General features: G+C 44.9%; 2 protein-coding genes across 7 annotated transcripts; one reads left to right on the top strand and one right to left on the bottom strand.

The window, feature by feature from the left end:
• Window positions 1-387: 387 nt before the first annotated feature.
• On the bottom strand, window positions 388-10,818 carry CIDEC (cell death inducing DFFA like effector c). Of its 6 annotated transcripts, none has more exons than XM_014481939.2 (6): window positions 9,647-9,714; window positions 8,157-8,234; window positions 7,129-7,282; window positions 4,378-4,536; window positions 4,109-4,293; window positions 388-950 (listed from the first exon to the last, which is right to left on the bottom strand). In XM_014481939.2, exons 2-6 carry the CDS (start codon window positions 8,207-8,209, stop codon window positions 788-790), a joined length of 714 nt encoding a protein of 237 aa, XP_014337425.1. In that variant the 5' UTR covers window positions 8,210-8,234; window positions 9,647-9,714; the 3' UTR covers window positions 388-787. The 6 variants fall into 6 exon arrangements, with proteins under 6 accessions (XP_014337425.1, XP_005907127.1, XP_070215755.1 ...); XM_070359654.1 differs by lacking the exons at window positions 388-950; window positions 9,647-9,714 and adding exons at window positions 958-3,115; window positions 10,767-10,818; XM_070359653.1 differs by lacking the exon at window positions 388-950 and adding an exon at window positions 958-3,115 and having other exon boundaries at window positions 9,647-9,720.
• A 3,302-nt stretch (window positions 10,819-14,120) lies between these two features.
• On the top strand, window positions 14,121-16,840 carry JAGN1 (jagunal homolog 1). The gene is made up of 2 exons (XM_005907063.2): window positions 14,121-14,361; window positions 15,892-16,840. Exons 1-2 carry the CDS (start codon window positions 14,273-14,275, stop codon window positions 16,352-16,354), a joined length of 552 nt encoding a protein of 183 aa, XP_005907125.1. The 5' UTR covers window positions 14,121-14,272; the 3' UTR covers window positions 16,355-16,840.
• The last annotated feature ends 1,509 nt before the right edge of the window (window positions 16,841-18,349 follow it).

The following is an 18,349-nucleotide window of genomic DNA, read 5'->3' as shown; positions in this document are numbered from 1 at the left end:
TTTATTCTGTTCCATTGATCCCTGTGTCTGTTTTTGTGCCAGTGCTGTGCTGTTTTGATTACTGTAGCTTTGTGGCATTGTCTGAAGTCTGGGAGGGTTATGCCTCCAGACTTTATTCTTTTATTGCTTTGGCAATTCTAGGTCTTTGGTTGTTCCCAATCAAAGTCCTCTGGTAGGCAAATTTGTTTGGAAACTGTCACTTACCATCTTGCTTACACAGTCTACTTAAGTCTAGCACTAGTTTCAGAATTAACTGCGATTTTGTTTTTGTTTCGTATAACCCCACATTATGGAGAATGGTTTGACAACAGAGTTCTCTCTTCCCTTAGACCTTTCCAGACAGAACCCTACTCTGACCTTGCAAAGAACAGAAGCACAGAAAAAGTATCAGCATATATAGTTTATTGTGACCTCTCTAATATCTTACAGCAGTGGGTTGATGGTTCACTCAGGAGCATTTGGGATGGGAGGCCGGGAGTCAGGCAGTGTAATGAAAGTGTAGCACATGAAGACAGCTTGCTGAGGGGCAGCCTTCCTGCCATTGCCTGCTGGTGACTAGTCTTAGTCCGCTAAGCTACTTGGGGCAGGAAGGAGCCAGGCCAGGCCAAGAGCCCTCTGTTCTCTTTCGGCTGGCCCAACCCAGGTTTCAGGCCCTTCCCCCCACTTCCTCATTCATGGTCCCCTAGAGCTGAGGGAGATGTAGGAAGGTAAGAAGCTCTCTAGCTGCCATGCTTGTGGGTGCTACCGGCTGAGCACGGGCTCCCCAGTCTGGTCCTTGGCTGGGCTTTCACTGCAGCATCTTCAGACTGGTTGGGATGAGGGATGCGGCTTTGCTCTTGGGGGGCTGTCCCCGCTCTGTGGCATCCAGGAGCTGCTGCAGGTAACAGGAGGTGCCGAGCAGCATGTGGCCTGTGGCCCGCATGCTGAAGAGGGCCCAGCGGAGAGCTTCCCTGGGTGGAATGTGAAGGCATTAGGGTCAAAACACCAAGAAAACCCCTTCCTGCCTCTTCTAAATGCCTGCTCCCCCAGGCTCCGTTTCATAAACTGTAGAGTGAGGTGCAAATGGAACAGATGTTGCCTTCCCTCAGCAGATGGGACAGGGTCTGCCTTAACTGAGATGTCTGCGTATTCTGCAAAATTCAAGCTCCTTTAGTCTTTCTAATACTGTTGATAACTTTGGATCAGCCAGATGGATCTGCGTCACATGACTCTGCCCATTCACCACCTCTGTTCTAGACGGAAGTGTTACCAAGACGTTTGCAATCTAGGTAGTTTTCAGAGTGCTGGATGTGAAGATCTCCCTGCCTGGTGCTGTAGTGCACTGAGAGCAGAACCCCAGTCACACAGGCTTGAGTTCTCATCCAGTCTCATTAGCTGTGACAAGCTTGGCAAACTGCTATAGCTCTGAGCTGCAGCACCCTCGTCTGTGTCACACCACTTTGATCGCACACAGGGCTAAGGAGGTTGAAATAATATAAATCATTTAATACAGGGCCTGATGTGTAGAAGAACAGGGGAGACATGGGGTCAAGACTAGGTGGTTGATTGTTTGACTAACCAAATTCTTATCCAAATCTGTTTGAAAGAGGGTCATACGGGTGTCTAGTCCTAGCGGGGAGAAGAAAACAAAAGGAAAATGAATTCTTACTGGCTGATATTAAAATCTGTCTTCTGTTAACCTTCATTCAATAAATGAACTTATGATTGAGGTGGAGTGGGACGGAAAGTTCAAACCATGAACATCTGCACCTGAAAATCCTTCAGAAATTTAAAGGCTGTACCTGAGAAGAATACCTATTTCTCAGATTAGAGATCTGAGGCTTCCAACTAGCCATCTGGACATAGATAGGAATGAAATTCTGACACATGCTACAATATGGACTTTGAAAACATGATGCTAAGTGAAATAAGCCAGACACCAAAGGGCAAGTATTGTATGATCCCACTTACATGAGTTACCTAGAATAAGAAAATTAACAGAGACAGGAGAACAGAGCTAAGTATGGCTGGGCAGGGTAAGTAGAGAGTTAGTATTTAATGGGTACAGAGTTATAGTTTGGGATGATGAAAAGTTCTGGAAATGTATGTACAAGTGACCATTGCACAATATTATGAAAGCAGAGACATCACTTTGCCAACAAAGGTCCATCTAGTCAAGGCTATGGTTTTTCCAGTGGTCATGTATGGATGTGAGAGTTGGACTGTGAAGAAGGCTGAGCGCCGAACAATTGATGCTTTTGAACTGTGGTGTTGGAGAAGACTCTTGAGAGTCCCTTGGACTGCACGGAGATCCAACCAATCCATTCTGAAGGAGATCAGCCCTGGGATTTCTTTGGAAGGAATGATGCTAAAGCTGAAACTCCAGTACTTTGGCCACCTCATGCGAAGACTTGACTCATTGGAAAAGACTCTGATGCTGGGAGGGATTGGGGGCAGGAGGAGAAGGGGACGACAGAGGATGAGATGGCTGGATGGCATCACTGACTCGATGGATGTGAGTCTGGGTGAACTCCGGGAGTTGGTGATGGACAGGGAGGCCTGGCGTGCTGCGATTCATGGGGTCGCAAAGTGTCGGAGACGACTGAGCGACTGAACTGAACTGAACTGACTTAATGTCACTGAATTTTATACTTTAAAAAAAAGTGGTTAAAATGGAAAACTTTATGGTATGTATATTTTACCACCATTAAAGAAAAAAACACTTGCTGACACCCCTAAACCGTTCCAGAGATTCCAGCTTGCTATCGTTCTTGTTTTTCGGTACCAATATGCCTACTGTGTTTAGGTCAGAGTCCCACTTCCCCTAGATGGACCGAGTTTAAAGACGGAAACTTCTTGCTCTAGATTTTGCAACCTGCAGTCTGTTGGCAACAAGCCCAGATCAAGAGGGAAGACGATACAGGACAGGAAGAAAATGGAACTTCTTGCCACAGAACCAGGCCTGAGCCCGCCGCTGAGTGTCGTCTCTGGCAGGCAGACCACAGCCTCAGGTCCCTCATGTGGAGACTGGAAATGCAGAGAAGAAACTCGGAAAGCCAAGAAGGTCTGGTATGCTCTAGCCTCATTCCTTCTGGCAGAACTCTGGAGATCCAGAGTAGGATTTCTCAGCAGCCCACTGTGAATGACAATTCATATGTATCTTCATTTCTTCTCCCATTATTTGAATTATTGCTGTGTTACCAGCTGATACAGCATTCGCCAAGAAACTGGAGGCTACAAAAATTCTTGCCCTCTGGGAGCTTGCTCTGACATCTTGTTTATCCCTGCGTCTCTAGCTCATAGCATAGGGTCAGGCACTTAGAGACTGCTCAGTAAACACTAAATGAAGCAACTGGGGATAAGTGGCATCTGTCACAACTAACTGGCAAGAGGCCAGCTTTGTGGTTTTGAACTAGTTGGCTGCATTTGCTTAATGGGGTAAGAGTTCTCTAGAGCACCACTTTGGAGCAACTGAATTTGGGAACCACCACCATAACTGTACTTTAATAACATCGTCCCATGCTTCCTTCAATACTTGATTAGACTTTCAAAAGTAAAGTAAGAAGATTTTTTTGAAGTTTATTAGAAATATAAATGACTATTACCTATAAACTGCAGATTAATTCTGATCTATGGAAGGACAGTTAGTTCATCCCTTCCACACCCATGGCTAAATCCAGGTTTGTATTTATAAATTTAGCTCAGCATTCTTAATGAATCTATACATGGGTAGGATTTTGAACTGATTGTAACTTCTTGCTGGTTCTCTCCTTAATTGGGTTCAGTAAGATTATTGACACGTTCACTTTTTAAAAGTTGATTAGAAGATTTCTTAGGAAAAGTTACTACTTTAGCTGAAAAATAATTAGTTGTTATAGTGGAAGGTGATGAGGAAAGCTAAATGTATCCAGATTCCACCAGCAGGATTGTATGAATCCCTTTGGTATACACTGCTATAAACTAAAACATGACTGCAGCCATGAAGTCCTAGACAAATGCTGACTGTCGTGGTTTGTCAGCATCAACACCAGTCCCAGGCTCCCAGAAGGCTGAGGGTGCATGGGAGAAGCTAGGGCCGCTCCCATTGCTGTGTACCCACCCCAGCCCCAGCTAATCCCAGTTCACTCACTTCATGATGCGCTTGGCCCCGGAGCAGTGGAGATCATAGGAGACGGAGTATGTGCCATAGAGAGTTGCCTTCACGTTCAGGCAGCCAATGAAGTCCTGTGGGTTCACCTTGTATAGGTCGAAAGTTACTCGGGCCACATCGATCTTGGCAGGCTTGTGGGAGAGGGCGAGCTGGTACCTAGTGCTCTGCATCAAGACAAGCATGTGGTTGGCATCCCTCAAGGATTTCTCCTGAGCTCCCAATATTCTCCCACACAGGTGGGATATCACCTGTTCTGATGGGGGCTGCCATTTCTGCCCCTTGTGGAGGACCATGAATACAGTGTCATCTGCCAGGGATTGGAAATACTCTTCTGTCTCTACAGTTGTGCCATCTTCCTCCAGCACCAGGAAGAAAGGCTTGTACGCCAGCATCAGGGTATCCCGGACCTGGAGAATAAGGTAAGTGATGCTCTTGCCGTCCTATGTAGCCACAGAGCTGGTTTGGGGAAGACCCAAACCAGCTGTCAGGGACAGAATGAGTGGGCTGGGTTTTATGGGATGGGACTGAAACCCAGGGCTCTTGCTGTGGGGTCACCATCCAAAGAACCTATGTCATGGTATTCCTTATCTGACTTCATGGCTAATATTCTAGAATAGTGCTGTCCAATAAAAATATAATGGGAGTCACATATATAACTTTTAATTGAGATATAATTCACATGTTATAAAACTCACTCTTTGAAAAGTACACAATCCAGTGATTTTTCTGTATTCACAAAATTCTGCAGCTGTCACCACTATCTAATTTCAAAACATTTTCAATCCCATTTTTATTCAAAGAGAAACCTAGTACCCATTAACTGTTACTCCTCATTTCCTCACCCTTGGCAGCTTCTCCTCTTCTTTCTGTCTCTATGGATCTGTCTGTTCTGGACATTTCATATAAATGGCTTCTTTCACTTAGCAAGTTTTCAAAGTTAATCTGTGTTTCAGCATGATCATTTACTTTTTTATGGCTGAATAATATTCCACTAAATAAATATGCTACATTTTTAATCCATTCTTCAGTTGATGAACATAGAGGTTGTTTCTACTTTTGAGTATCATAAATAATGGTGCTTTGCACCTTCATGTACACATTTTTGTGTGACATATCTTCTCAATTTTTCTGGATATATACCTAGCGTTGGAATTTCTGGGTCATGTAATAACTCTATGTTTACTCTTCTTAGAGAACTACCAACATGTTTTTCAAAGCAGTTGCATGATCTAATATTCTCACTAGCAACTTCTCCACATCCCTATCAACACTTGGTATTGTCTGTCTTCATTTTAGCCATTCTAATGTTATGAAGTGTTTTTTATTTGCATTTTCCTAATGACTAAGGATGTTGAGCATCTTTTCATGTGTTATTAGCCATTTGTACATCTTCTTTGGAAAAACATCTATTCTGATTTTTTGCCCATTTTCAAGTAGATCCTCTTTTAAGAGTTCTTTATATATATTCTTGATACTAGACCCTTAATCAGATATGTGATTTGCAAATATTTTCACCCATTCTGTGGATTATCTTTTCATTTTTTTGTTAGTGCCCTTTGATGCACAAAAGTTCTTAATATTGATTAAGTCCAACTTTTTCCCTTTGGTTGCTTTGAGGTTTGGTGCCATATCTAAGATTCCTATGTTTTCTTCTAAGGATTTTATAGTTTTAGCTCTGCATTTAGGTGTTTGATCCACTTTGAATTAATTTTATACATAATATGAGGGAGGGATCCAACTCAGTTCTTTGGCATTTGCATAGCCCATTGACTCGGCACCATTTGTTGAAAAGACTACCTTTTCTCCATGGAATAACCTTGGCATTCTGTCAAAAATCAATTGACCACAGATACATGGATTTATTTCTGGACCTTCAGTTATATTCACTTGATTTGTATGTATTATGGGCTAAATGGTATCCCTGTGAATTTCATATATTGAAGTCCTAATCCCAGTACCTCAGAATGTGACTATAATTGGAGATAGAGTCTTTACAGAAGTAATTACATTAAAGTGAGGCATTAGAGTGGGCCCTAATCCTAATATGACTTTAAGAAGGAAAGGTGTCTCTATAAGAAGGAACGATTAGGGGCTTCCCTGGTGACTCAGTGGTAAAGAATCCGCCTGCCAGTGCAGGAGGCACAAGTTTGATCCTTGGTCCGGGAAGATCCCACATGCTGTGGAACAACTAAGCCCATGCACCACAACTATCAAGCCTCAGCTCTTGAGCCTGGAAACTGCAAATACTGAGCCCATGTGCCGCAGCTGCTGAAGCCCAAGCACCCTAGAGCCCATGCTCTGCAACAAGAGAAGCCATGACAATGAGAAGCCTGCACATCACAGCTAGTGAGTAACTCCTGCTTGCCTCAATTAGAGAAACCCCTGCACAGCAACGACAATCCAGCACAGCCAAAAGTGAATAAGTAAATAATTTTTTTTTAAATAAAAGAAGGAATGACTAGGACAAGTTACTCCCAACCAAGTGGAGGGGGAGCATGGAAATAGGGAAGGGTGTCATTCTTGCCACTGTGACTCCCACCCACAAGTATTATGTGTCCTTGGTTTCCTCTCTGGAACCTTACTGATCAATAGGTTTTTGTTTTTTGTTTTTTTTTCAATTTAAAAAAGTTCTTTTTCTCCACACCAAGGGGCATGTGGGATCTTTCCCCCTCCAGGGATTGAACCCAGGCCCCCTGCATTGGAAGCACAGTCTTAACCACTGGACCACCAGGGAAGTCCAAGATTTCCTTTCTGATGGCAACTTCAATAGGCTGGTGGTGCCCGTCTGGAGTCTTGTCTGTCTGGTGATAGGAGGGTGGCAGTACATTATCATCTGATACTAACAATAGGCCAGAGGTATTTTTCAGAGCATATTTTTCTTATGAACTCCATCCCTACTGCAGTCCTACCTCATGATACCAAGGCCAGAGGCAGCTGTCAGGGCCAGCTCTCAACCAAGGTCCCCATGGTGAGCTGTGTGAAGGCAGGCCCGTCCCTACCTTGACATGGAGGTCCTCAAGACTGTGCACCATGATGCCCTTCCTCACACTCCGGTCAGCAGTGGTTACTCTGCAGGGCCGGGCCCTGGGGGCCTCTGCACTGGGCTCCGACAGCTGCTGCTGGGTCACCACCGAAGTGCTCACTGCCGTGTACCTGGGAGCCATATGGAGCATCAGCATGATGCTGCCTTCCAGCTCTCACACCACCACAGGGTAACTCACTCCCCAGTTCTCTAGGCTCAGCTCAGGATGCTCCTCTTCCCCTACCATCCACCCAGTCTGCTTTGCATAGTCTTCCTTAAAAGCCTACTGGATCAGTGCATCTTAAACTTTAGTGGACACATATGTCCCCTGGGGATCTTGTTAAAATGCAGGCTCTGATTCAGTAGGTCTGGGTGAGGTCTGCGATGTTACATATGTAATGAGTTCCCAAGTGACATTGATGCTGCCGGGTCTTAGATCATGACAAGTAGCCAGTGACAGAAGATGGCCCAACCTCTGCCTAATTACCACTTTCCTCTCTCTGCCTCCTTCTTATCATCTGTAATGTGAGATGAAATGGCAAAGCTGAGGTCAGTATAAGAGAGTTTTGAACTGAGATACACAATGTAGAACCAAAGGACTGCAGGGAACCTAGGTTTTGGAGTCAGGCAGACCCAAATTCAAATCTTGGCTTCACTACACATTTGCTCCAAGAGAGTGCCCACCCTGTGCCTCAGTTTCCCTGCCTATTAATCTGGCAAAATAATCCCCACTTCTCAAAGTTGGGAATTTTAAGTGAGATTAAGAATCAAAATCTCAAGCAGTGTCTCCCTGTTTCTACTTAGGGTGTGATATGAGGATTGGGAGAAGGCAGCAGCCTTAATATCTCCTGGGGAATTGTGGAAGGATCCCACTCCAGACCTCCTGAATCAACATCCGCATTTGAACAAGATGCCAAGGTGACTTACATGGCCATCGAGGTTGCAGAACGTCTGCCCTACTGAGCATGTTAGCTCCCCTTCTCTTCCCCAGCTGGCTTTCCTCACCTGGAGAGGGACTTAGGGTAGAGAAGGCTGAGGGACTTCATGGCGTATTCCATCCTTGTCAGCTGGATAGTGTTGGGCCTGGAAAGCAAGCAGAGATAGCCCATTGCAAGGGATGAGCGGCTTCTCTCTCTCTTGTCTTTTTTTTTTTTTTTTAATGTTATTTTGGCTACCCCACTGGGCATGCGGGATCTTAGTTCCCTGATTAGAAATCGAACCCCACCCACTCTGCAGTGGAAGTTGGGAGTCTTAAACAATGGATGCCAGGGAAGTCCTCTCTTGTTTTTTGAAACAGTGCAACCCCACCTCCATCCATCAGGCCTCCACTCTGGTTTCCCCTCGCAGCTCATACACACCTCCCCCAGCCCTTCTCCTGTCCAACCCCAGTAGACCACCATGACCAAGTTGGAGACCCCCTCAGTACCCAGGCTCAGCCCCCCTCAGCAGCCATGCCTCCCTCCCCGGCACCACTCACTCCATGTTTCTCTGACCCCTGGTTCCAGTCACACTGATCAGGGATCCCAAGTCGAAGTGAAGAGGCCCTGCTCAGCTAGTTTCTGTCCTTGGGGACAGAGTCCACTTTACGCTGGCAGGAGGCTAGTCACACCACCTCACAGGGCGGGGGACCTTCCCTCACCTGTCACCCAGAGACCTCCCAGGCCAGGCACCCCACAGACTAAGCCTGCTCTTTCCAGTGGGTCCTTGAGCAATCCAAACCCCTCCTGAGGCTTCCCACTGGCCAAAGGGACTTTCTACCATGGTGGGTTCTATATCCGTTCTTAATACTGGAGCTGCTACCCTAACATGGCTGTTGAGCACTTGAAGTGTGGCTAGTATGACTGAGAAGCTGGATTTTTAATCTTATTGAATGTTAACTGGTTTAGATATATACAACCACCAGGGCTGTGGGCTGCTGGCAGCCATCCTGGGCAGCACAGCTCTAGCCGACAGCCCTGGGCTGACCTGCCAGCCCTTCTCTCCTGAGCTTGCCCAATCCAGGCCTTCCTGAAGTCAGTTCCTCCACCAGCAGTGCCTCCCTCCAGCCCAGGGCTAAACCTTTGCAGCCTTGAAGCCTGAGTTTCACTGCATTCTGTGATCGCTCACAGAATTTCCCCTCCATCCTGCTACTTCCTTCCCCCCAGCCAGGTGGGCCTTAGTGTGGGCTTCTGCCATGCTCCCTCCAACCTCTCCCTGGGTGCCTCACCCTGAAATGTTCTCCTGTTCCCACCCCAGCGCAGACCGGGCCTGATGCAGAGCAAGGGGCTCAAGGAATATATGGAGCACAGGCCCCTCCCTAGTCTTTCCTTTTGACAATGTAGGGGTCTCCAGCCTGACTGTGAAAGCCCTCTGCCCCGACTTAGCACTTTCCCCTTCAGCTTGCTCCAGCCTCACTCCTCACCCCCAATCACAAAACTGCCAAGCCCCACCTCACCTGTTCTCTAGGAGCCAAAACCAAATCCAAACAAAAAAACCCAGAATATAAAACTCCTTACCTCCAGCTCACAGCCTCCTAACCTTCCAGTCCTGCCCTGCTCAGCCCAACCCTCCTCTACTTTATTTCCAGCTCCGAGGGCAGCCCCTCCCCTGGCCTTCAGCCCCAGCTGGAAGAGAGCATGGGACTGAGTGTGCGGCTCTTACCCTTGGGATTGTAGGCCAGCCTCACTTCCAGAAAAAGCCAGAAAGGAAGGGTATAGGCGTGTTTTGAAAGCTTTGGGGCAGGGTATGGCCCAGAACATGGCATTGGGCACAGAGGGCACAGGAAACAGGCCAATGTGAATTGTGATCCCTGCTCTACTTGTGTTAGCTGTTTGAGTGCAGACAAGTTGCCTTAACCTCCCAGAGCCCCAGTCTCTCACCTGTTCAACAGGGATCCTGTCTTAAAGGGTTAAGGTAAGGATTTGTATTAATACAAGTGAAGGGCTTTGCAACAGAGATACTTAATAGATATAAACAAATATTGGTGTTACTGATAATGTAATTATTTAATAATAGCAGAGGATTTAATAATAATAATTAACACCAGCTGAAATGTGTAGTGCTTAAGAATAAGATCCGTGACCCAGCAATTCTACATATACATAATATTTGGAGTTATATTTGAAGTTCCAAGAGAAATGAAAATCTATATCCACACAAAAACTTATACACGAATGTTCATAGTGTTATTCATAACAGGCAAAATGTAGAAACAACCCATATGTTTGCCTTAAAAAGTGTTCATAGAAAATGTGTTTCCATAAATGGAATATTATTTGTCAATCAAAAGGATATATGCTGCTAGAGTACATTGATGAACATTGAACACGTGCAAAGTGGAAGAAGCCAATCACAAAAGATCACATATTAATATATGTTTGTATCATCTCATTTGTATGAAATGTCCAGAATAGGCAAAATCATAAGGACAAAAAATTAATCAGTGGTTGTTTAGAGCTGTGGCTGGGGAATGGAGAGGGAATGGGGACTGTTAGTGGGTATGGGGTTTCTCTTAGGGGACACAAAAAATGTTTTAATTTATTAATCTAATCCCAGTCTATTTTGGTGATTGCACCAAGTCTATTTGGAGGTTACACAGCCCTGCAAATATAATAAAAACCAATGGATTGTACTCACCTAAGTGTGTATAGTATATGAATTCTCTCTCAATAAAGCTGTTTTAAAAAGGGGTTCAACTTCGTCTTTCTTTTAATGATAGATTTTTCACACTAGTGAGTCAGAATCACATGGAAGGTTTGTTAAAAATCAGATTGCTGGGCTTCATTGCAGAGTTTCTGACTCAGTATGTCTGGGGTGGGGCCTAAGAACGTATATTTCTGATTACACGGTGATGTTCCAAGGTTCCAATGTGATGCTGAAGCTGTGGCTACTTAGGGACCCCATTTTGAAAACCAGCAGCCAGCACTAGCTGTGTGATATAACTCATCTAAGCTTCAGTTAGATCTGACCAATAGGGATTAAAAATAGCTCCTACCCCTTGGGTGGTCATGAAGAATAATCATGAAAAGTACTTGATACAAAGCTTAGTGCACCCTTCAGGCTCAAAAAATAGCTATCATCATCATCATCTTATTACTTACATCTAAATCCTTCCCTAGAGAAGCTTGCAGACAACCATTATTCATTCACTCAGCAAATACTTATTAGGTATTTACTGTAGGTAAATACCTAATATACTGCATTTACTGTATACTACCCCTCCTTGGGGCTGAGAATACAGCAGGAAACAAGACAACCTTGTCACATACTTAAAGGAGCTGATATTCCTGGAAGAAGGAGGCACTCAGACCATGAACAAATATGCAGATAATCAAGATGGTTTCAGAGAATGATGTTCTCGGAAGAAAACAACACAAAGTGATGTGACAGCAACTGGCTGGAGAGCTAGATTGGCCTATGGGCTCAGGAAAGACCTCAGAGGTGAGCTTTCAGCTAAATGATGACTGGCGAGAAGTCACTCTTTTGAAGATCTGAAGTGTCTTGGTCTGTTTGGGCTGCTATTCAGAAAACCATAAATTGGTGACTTATAAACACCAGAAGTTTACTTCTTGTAGTTCTGGAGGCTGACAAGTCCAAGATCAAAGTGTTGGTAGTTCAGTGTCTGGTGAGGACCCTCTTCCTGGTTCCCAGACACTGTCTTCTCTCAGTGTCCTCACCTGGTAGAAGGAGCAAGGGAATCTCTTTCATAAGGACACTAATCCCACCTCCCGAGGCTTTCCTGTTGGCTAGTGGTGAAGAATCTGCCTACCAGATTCCAGAGAGCCTGGTGGACTACAGTCCATGTGGTCACAAAAGAGCTGGACACGATTTAGCAACTAAAGGACAATCCCACCTCCCCAAAATCCTACCTCCAAATACCATCACATTGGGGATTAGGTTTCAACATACAAATGGGTGTGGAGCAGGGGTCACAAACATTCAGTTTGTGTTCCTGGGACTGGAAGCCAGTCTTTTGAAGTGCTGGGGTGGGTGGGGGCATTCAAGCAAAGGAAACATCAGTGCAAAGGATTTGAGAAGGGAATGGGCAGGGTGAGAGGACAGGAACACAAATCACTAAACTTTAAGTGGACTAAGAGCAGAAGAAAAGTACTGATACTTCAGGGAAGATGTTCTGGGGAAACCGTTAGGGCCCCTCCCTAGAATATTCATGCCTCAAATATTTATTGAACATCCACCATGTGCTTAGTGTATCATGATAAGCCAATGGATGACTCAGAGGCAGTCTGGAAAATCGTGGAAATCACACACAGAAAAGACAAAGATAAGCACAAGCTAAAGCCAGAGGGGTGGGGTGGGGGCGGTGAAGAATTGCTGAGTGACCCTGAGGAGTCTTCACGGTGCTTAGAAGAGGATGATTTTTGGATCATTTGGAATTTATTACTCAGAAAGTATTTCTTGAGTTTTACCCTTTGCCAAACACATGGGTTGATGACTCAGTTCATATCTATCTCTTTAGAGCTCACCTCTAGTTGCAGAGGCAGATTTCTGAGCATGGTTCTCAAATGCTGAAATGCATAAAATTATTTGAACACCTTGGAGGACTCTAGTTACGACTCAAAATTGAGAAGCAAAAAAAGGAAAAAAGATTATATATTCAACCACATTAAAAAACTATTCTGCATCTTAAACTTGTAACACCATGAGTAAAGTCAAAAGACATACAATACATAGGAAAAATACATGGCAACTAATATTAGAGATTCTCTCTCTCTCTGCTATCTATATAAATCAACAAGACCAACAATGCAGTAGAAAAAAATGGACAAAGAATATGAACACAGTTCAGGGAAATGAAATGCCAATGACTCAACATATGAAAAGATGCTTCAGTTTTTTTCAGTAAATGTAATTTTGAAATTCTTATTTTATGTATTTTTTCTTGTGGTAAAATGTACATAAAATTAACAATTTTTAAGTGTATAGTTAAGTGGCATGAAGTTATTTACACAGTTGTGCAACCATCACCACATTCACCTCCAGAACTTTTTTCATCTTTCTCATGTTTATACCCATGAAGCAAGTCCCCACTCCTTCGCCTCCCTCCCTCCCCCAAGTCCTTAGCGACCACTGCTCTGCTTTCTGCCTCTACCTAATTTCTTTCATGGCCTTGACATTTTTAAAAAGTATACTCCAGTTACTTTGTAGAATGTCCCTCAATTTGAACTTATCTGTCCGTCTCTTCATGATTAGATTCTGGCCAATTACTTTGGGCAGAAATATCAAATAAGCTATCAGCTTCCCTGATAGCTCAGTTGATAAAGAATCCGCCTGCAATGCAGGAGACCCCTGTTCGATTCCTGAGCTGGGAAGATCCTCTGGCGAAGTGATAGGGTACACTGCAGTATTCTTGGGCTTCCCTTGTGGCTCAGCTGGTAAAGAATCCGCCCGCGATGCGGGAAACCTGGGTTTGATCCCTGGATTGGGAAGATCCTCTGGAGAAGAGAAAGGCTACCAACTGCAGTATTCTGGCCTGGAGAATTCCATGGACTGTATAGTCGACTCGACTGAGCGACTTTCACTATCAACACATAAGTGATGCTGGTCCTCAGTTGTATCAGGAGGCATAAGGACTCTGTCTCACTCGTGGGCAAGTATTTAGTTAACGGGGTGCCTACCAGGTTTCTCTACTGTAAAGTTACCATTTCTTCTTGCAGAGATTAATCTGTGGGGAGATACTTTGAAACAATGTGGAAGATGCATACGCTTGAGAAAGTCATAGATCCCTTCCACGCGTCAGTTTCCCCATCTGAGAAGTGGAGACAGAGACGTCTGAAACTTGAATTCGAGCTTAAGGAAGTGAAAATGCTCGAGAGACTGGAGAATCAGCTTCAGCCCTTGGCAAAACCCCCAAACACTAGGAGTTAATTTTTTGAGCACTCCGAAGGATGGGGAGAGACGCCCAAGGCTGAGCCGAGACTGGAAACGCTCGCGTACGCGTGCGCAGGAACGTGACCACAGAGTTGGTCCTCCAGAGACAGAGAGGCCGGAAGTTGTCTTCAAAGAAGCACTAGACTGTTGGGTTGGGTGAGCTGAACCTCTACGAACAGGGTCGGCAGGCAGTTCCGAGCGGTAGTCGCGGCAGTTCGTCGGCTTGAGGGGCTCCAGGAGTCTGGGTGGGGAAGATGGCGTCTCGGGCAGGCCCGCGAGCGGCCGGCACTGACGGCAGCGACTTTCAGCATCGGGAGCGCGTCGCCATGCACTACCAGATGAGGTATGAAGTGAGAAGAGGAGCCCGCAGGGCCAGAAACACAACGCCGGCCTGGTCTCAGGGTTTTGCTCCTCAGCCCGCCCTCGGGCACCTCCCAAGTCCCCTCCACCTGGCACAGTCCAGGGCCCGCCCCCAATGCCGGGAAGCCCCTTCACTCCTGTGAGTTCCACCCCTTGATCCCTCTGTACCCTGAGGGAGTCCGGGCCCTGGGGCGTGGTTATGTTGGCCCGGCTCTCGGGAACCTAACTCCTAATTGAGCCTCAGTTTAATCTGCCTTTTTGGTCTTGAAGAATTGGTGAGCCAATAATCTCGTGAGAATGTAACATAAAATCTAGCACTGAAGTCTGCCCAGTACGCGGTAGCTGTTAAATTTTGGGTCGTTTTGGGGTGTGGACCCTAACGTCGAGACTTTGCCTCAAACGAATTTTATGGAACACCCCTCCCCGCCCCCCCCCCCCATCATGTAAGGGATAGTTTTGCGTTCGTTTGTTCGTTCAACAAATATTTATTTACCTTCTACCCATCATGCATTGTGTTAGGCACTGAGGATATAATAGCGAAAGCAGCCCTGGTCTTCGTATTCATATTATACCTTCAGTAAAAATTTATTGACAAACAACAAATCTGGTCCCTGCCTTCATGGAACTTGAAGTCTATGGGTGACTGATCCCCCTCCCACCACACACACACACCTTTCTGCACTTTCTATTATATGATATATATATTTTTTAATTTAGAGGTTTTCGTTAAATCCACTGAAGTTTCTCAGAATCTTTTCCACATCTTTTTTCCAGAGTTTTAAAGACTGACAGGCCCTTTGGAACCTCACTTTATTCTTATGCTTAGACCCTTGTTCAAGGGAACCTCACAACCCAAGCTAGCATTTTCATGCCTGTCTAGAGTAGAAACTCTGCCCTCTGGAGATGTGAAGGGGATATATTTAGGACCTAAGAAAATTCAAAGAATAAGAGAAAATTTGCTTACTTTAGAAGAAAAATGTTTACTTTTACTGAAGAAGTATGGACAGCCTGAGTTGGTTTCTTTGCTGCCAGTACCTCATTCCATAGGCTCTACTCATATGCTACGGTCAGGGTTCTCTTTTTTTAATGGCCGTGCAGTGCAGATTGCCACAGTGTAGTCCTTCCACACCGAGCTGTTTGCTCTCCTGGAACACAAATGTTTATGCCTTTTTGCCTGCATGCTATTACCTCTGCTCAGAATGTCTATCTCCACCTACCTCTCAGAGCCTAGCTCAGATATCACCCTTGTCTAGATAGCCTTCTCAGTCAACTCATTTCAGTCGGAATTGATTACTCCTTCCTGTGATCCCATATATTTTGCAACATAGATTTACAAGAGTTTTTCCAGTTCGTTTGTAATTACTTTTTCTTCCTCTGCTTTGTTCCCAGCCTCCAGGCAGGAACTATACCTTATTTATATCTGTATCCCTGTGTCCAGTACTATTGCTTGACATACAGCTGGTGTCAGAAAACTCTGAATGAAAGATACTTCTCCCTCTTCTCTGCCCCACAGTGTGACCCTCAAGTATGAAATCAAGAAGCTGATCTACGTGCATCTGGTCATATGGCTTCTGCTGGTTGCCAAGATGAGTGTGGGACACCTGAGGCTCTTGTCTCATGATCAAGTGGCCATGCCGTATCAGTGGGAGTACCCCTATTTGCTAAGCGTTGTACCCTCCCTCCTGGGCCTCCTCTCCTTCCCCCGCAACAACATCAGCTACCTGGTGCTCTCCATGATCAGCATGGGGCTCTTCTCCATTGCTCCCCTCATTTATGGCAGCATGGAGATGTTCCCTGCTGCACAGCAGCTCTACCGCCATGGCAAGGCCTACCGCTTCCTCTTTGGTTTTTCTGCCGTCTCTGTCATGTATCTGGTGTTGGTGCTGGCGGTCCAAGTGCACGCCTGGCAGTTATACTACAGCAAGAAGCTCCTAGACTCTTGGTTCACGAGCACACAGGAGAAGAAGCGTAAATGAAGCCTGCTTGATGGACTGCTGTGTGAGGTGACGCCTGGGCCTCCCACCCAGTGAACTGAGAGGGTAAAGGCGCTGCTGTAAAATCTCCTTTGGTGATTTTGGCGGCTGCAGTGTTGGCAACTAGTGCAAACTAAGCCTGAGTTCTGCAGAGCCCCTTCTGTTGCCATCAGCTGGTGGTGGAACTGATTAATTTATTCCTGGTTGGTGGAACTGGGTGATCAACAGCTGTGAAACAAACTTCGGCTTGTTGAAGTTGAGGTCCTTCTGAGTTTTTCATCCTGACGTCTTCTTGGTCATTCTCTCCACTTCCATCCATCACCCCTTCCCATCAAAACTGAAGGAGATGGGAAATCAGTCAAATTCTCCTTCAATCAGTGGGTCCTAGAGCAGGAAACATCTGGGAGGCTGCTCCCCCTGCAGGTGTTGGTCTCTACTGTGAACCCTTTTAATTAAAAAGAACCTCAATAAAGTTACAACTGCCTAGTCCCCCCTGTGCCTTGTGTTGGGGATTTGATAGAATGTGAAAAGTGTGTTGTTTGATGGCCTTAAGCACTCGGAGGTAGGTAGAGGCTCCCTGAGAAACCTGGCAGTGGCCTCAGGGAAGTGAACTGGGCACAGGGAACCTAAGTCATAGTTGAAACCCTGCAACTGATGGGCAGGAGCTACCATGCGCCATAAGGTTAACCTCCACCTGTAAAATGGTCCATTCTCATTTATGCAGCTTGGGTTATGGGCTTGTCTTTTGACTGGATATTAATGGTTATCATTCAGTGTTAATAGTGTCAGTTATGTGTGTAATACTGTTTTATGGTTTCCAAATGAATTTTAAAGTGTCCTACATATAGGGAATTTGCAATCTCCATGAAGCATAATATCCTTGTGAAACATCCAGTGAACATAGTATGTAATGGTGTGGAGCAGATAAGTGTAAAAGGGATGTGGGGAAGAGATCTGTGAACTAAACCTCCTAAAGTCTGACACATTGTAAATGTTTATTGCTTGAAAGATGAGTGTCCCTTTGCTCTTACCTGCTTGACTTTATCATGTCTGGATGACACCCAGATTCTAACTGTGGATCCCTGCCCTCCAGAGTCATTTTGTTCTATAAACATTCTATGTATTCAGTCTCTATTAGGTACTGGCAGTACTTCTGTGTACGTAAGTTTTAGACGTCCTGATTATCTTGACAAACTCAGTGTGTCCTGAACTTAACTCTTTGCCTTCCACCTCATATCCATTTCTCTTTCTGCCTCCCTGTGTGCTGATGAGTATATCAAGAGCACAGCTCCGAATCATCAAGTCCCTTACTTTGTGCCCTTGTTTTCTGAACAACCAAAATTCCTTAATCCCTTTCAGACATGTCCAAAGTGTGGTCCCAGTGCATCACTCCTGATTTATCTCCTGATACCCTCGCACACTGTCTGTCTCAGTCAGGAGAACCTCTCATGAATCCCCGTATCAGTTCCATGTTTTCCCAATTTCCTTCAAAATTTTCCTTTCAAAAAACAAAAGTTTTCCTTTTCTACTTCTTTACTATTTACTTCTCTTTCGAGACCTAGTTTATATGGTAATTCTGGAGCCTTCTGGTTACTTCAGTTCAAGGAGTAAGGGTTCTTTCTTTAAATTCACATGTCACTTTAATTTTATCTTTTCTATTGACAGAACTACTAACATTTTTTTCTCACCCCTAGTAGCTAATGTATAGCGTGCTTTCTGAATTTATTGAGTGAAATAATTTGTCCTACTGTAGACTAAAGTCATAACAAAGAACTAGACTGATGCATGGGTAGGATTTGGAGAGCAGAGAGGTGCAAACGTAAATGAGTGGATAATGGAGTTATGTGCACAGGCAATGACTGCTAATTTTCAAAGAACCGGGATATAAATAATTTATTTTTTAAAAGTATAAAATTTATTTGATTATTAGAATGGTACTTTACAGTCTTGGAGCACTTCTCAAGACTCATGGAAATTAGTGTCAACAACCAAAAAAAA

The sequence above is a fragment of the Bos mutus genome, chromosome 22 (genome assembly GCF_027580195.1).
Source record: "Bos mutus isolate GX-2022 chromosome 22, NWIPB_WYAK_1.1, whole genome shotgun sequence".
Classification (NCBI taxonomy): Eukaryota; Metazoa; Chordata; class Mammalia; order Artiodactyla; family Bovidae; genus Bos; species Bos mutus.
This window is presented reverse-complemented; position numbering and strand designations above follow the sequence as displayed.

Coding starts and splice junctions, on each gene's coding strand:
- CIDEC (XM_070359654.1), bottom strand. CDS start 8,209: ATGGAATACGCCATGAAGTCCCTCAGCCTTCTCTACCCTAAGTCCCTC. Junction 7,283..8,156: donor TACCCTAAGTCCCTCTCCAG/GTGAGGAAAGCC, acceptor TATGGCTCCCAG/GTACACGGCAGTGAGCACTT. Junction 4,537..7,128: donor TTGAGGACCTCCATGTCAAG/GTAGGGACGGGC, acceptor CTTATTCTCCAG/GTCCGGGATACCCTGATGCT.
- JAGN1 (XM_005907063.2), top strand. CDS start 14,273: ATGGCGTCTCGGGCAGGCCCGCGAGCGGCCGGCACTGACGGCAGCGAC. Junction 14,362..15,891: donor GCCATGCACTACCAGATGAG/GTATGAAGTGAG, acceptor TCTGCCCCACAG/TGTGACCCTCAAGTATGAAA.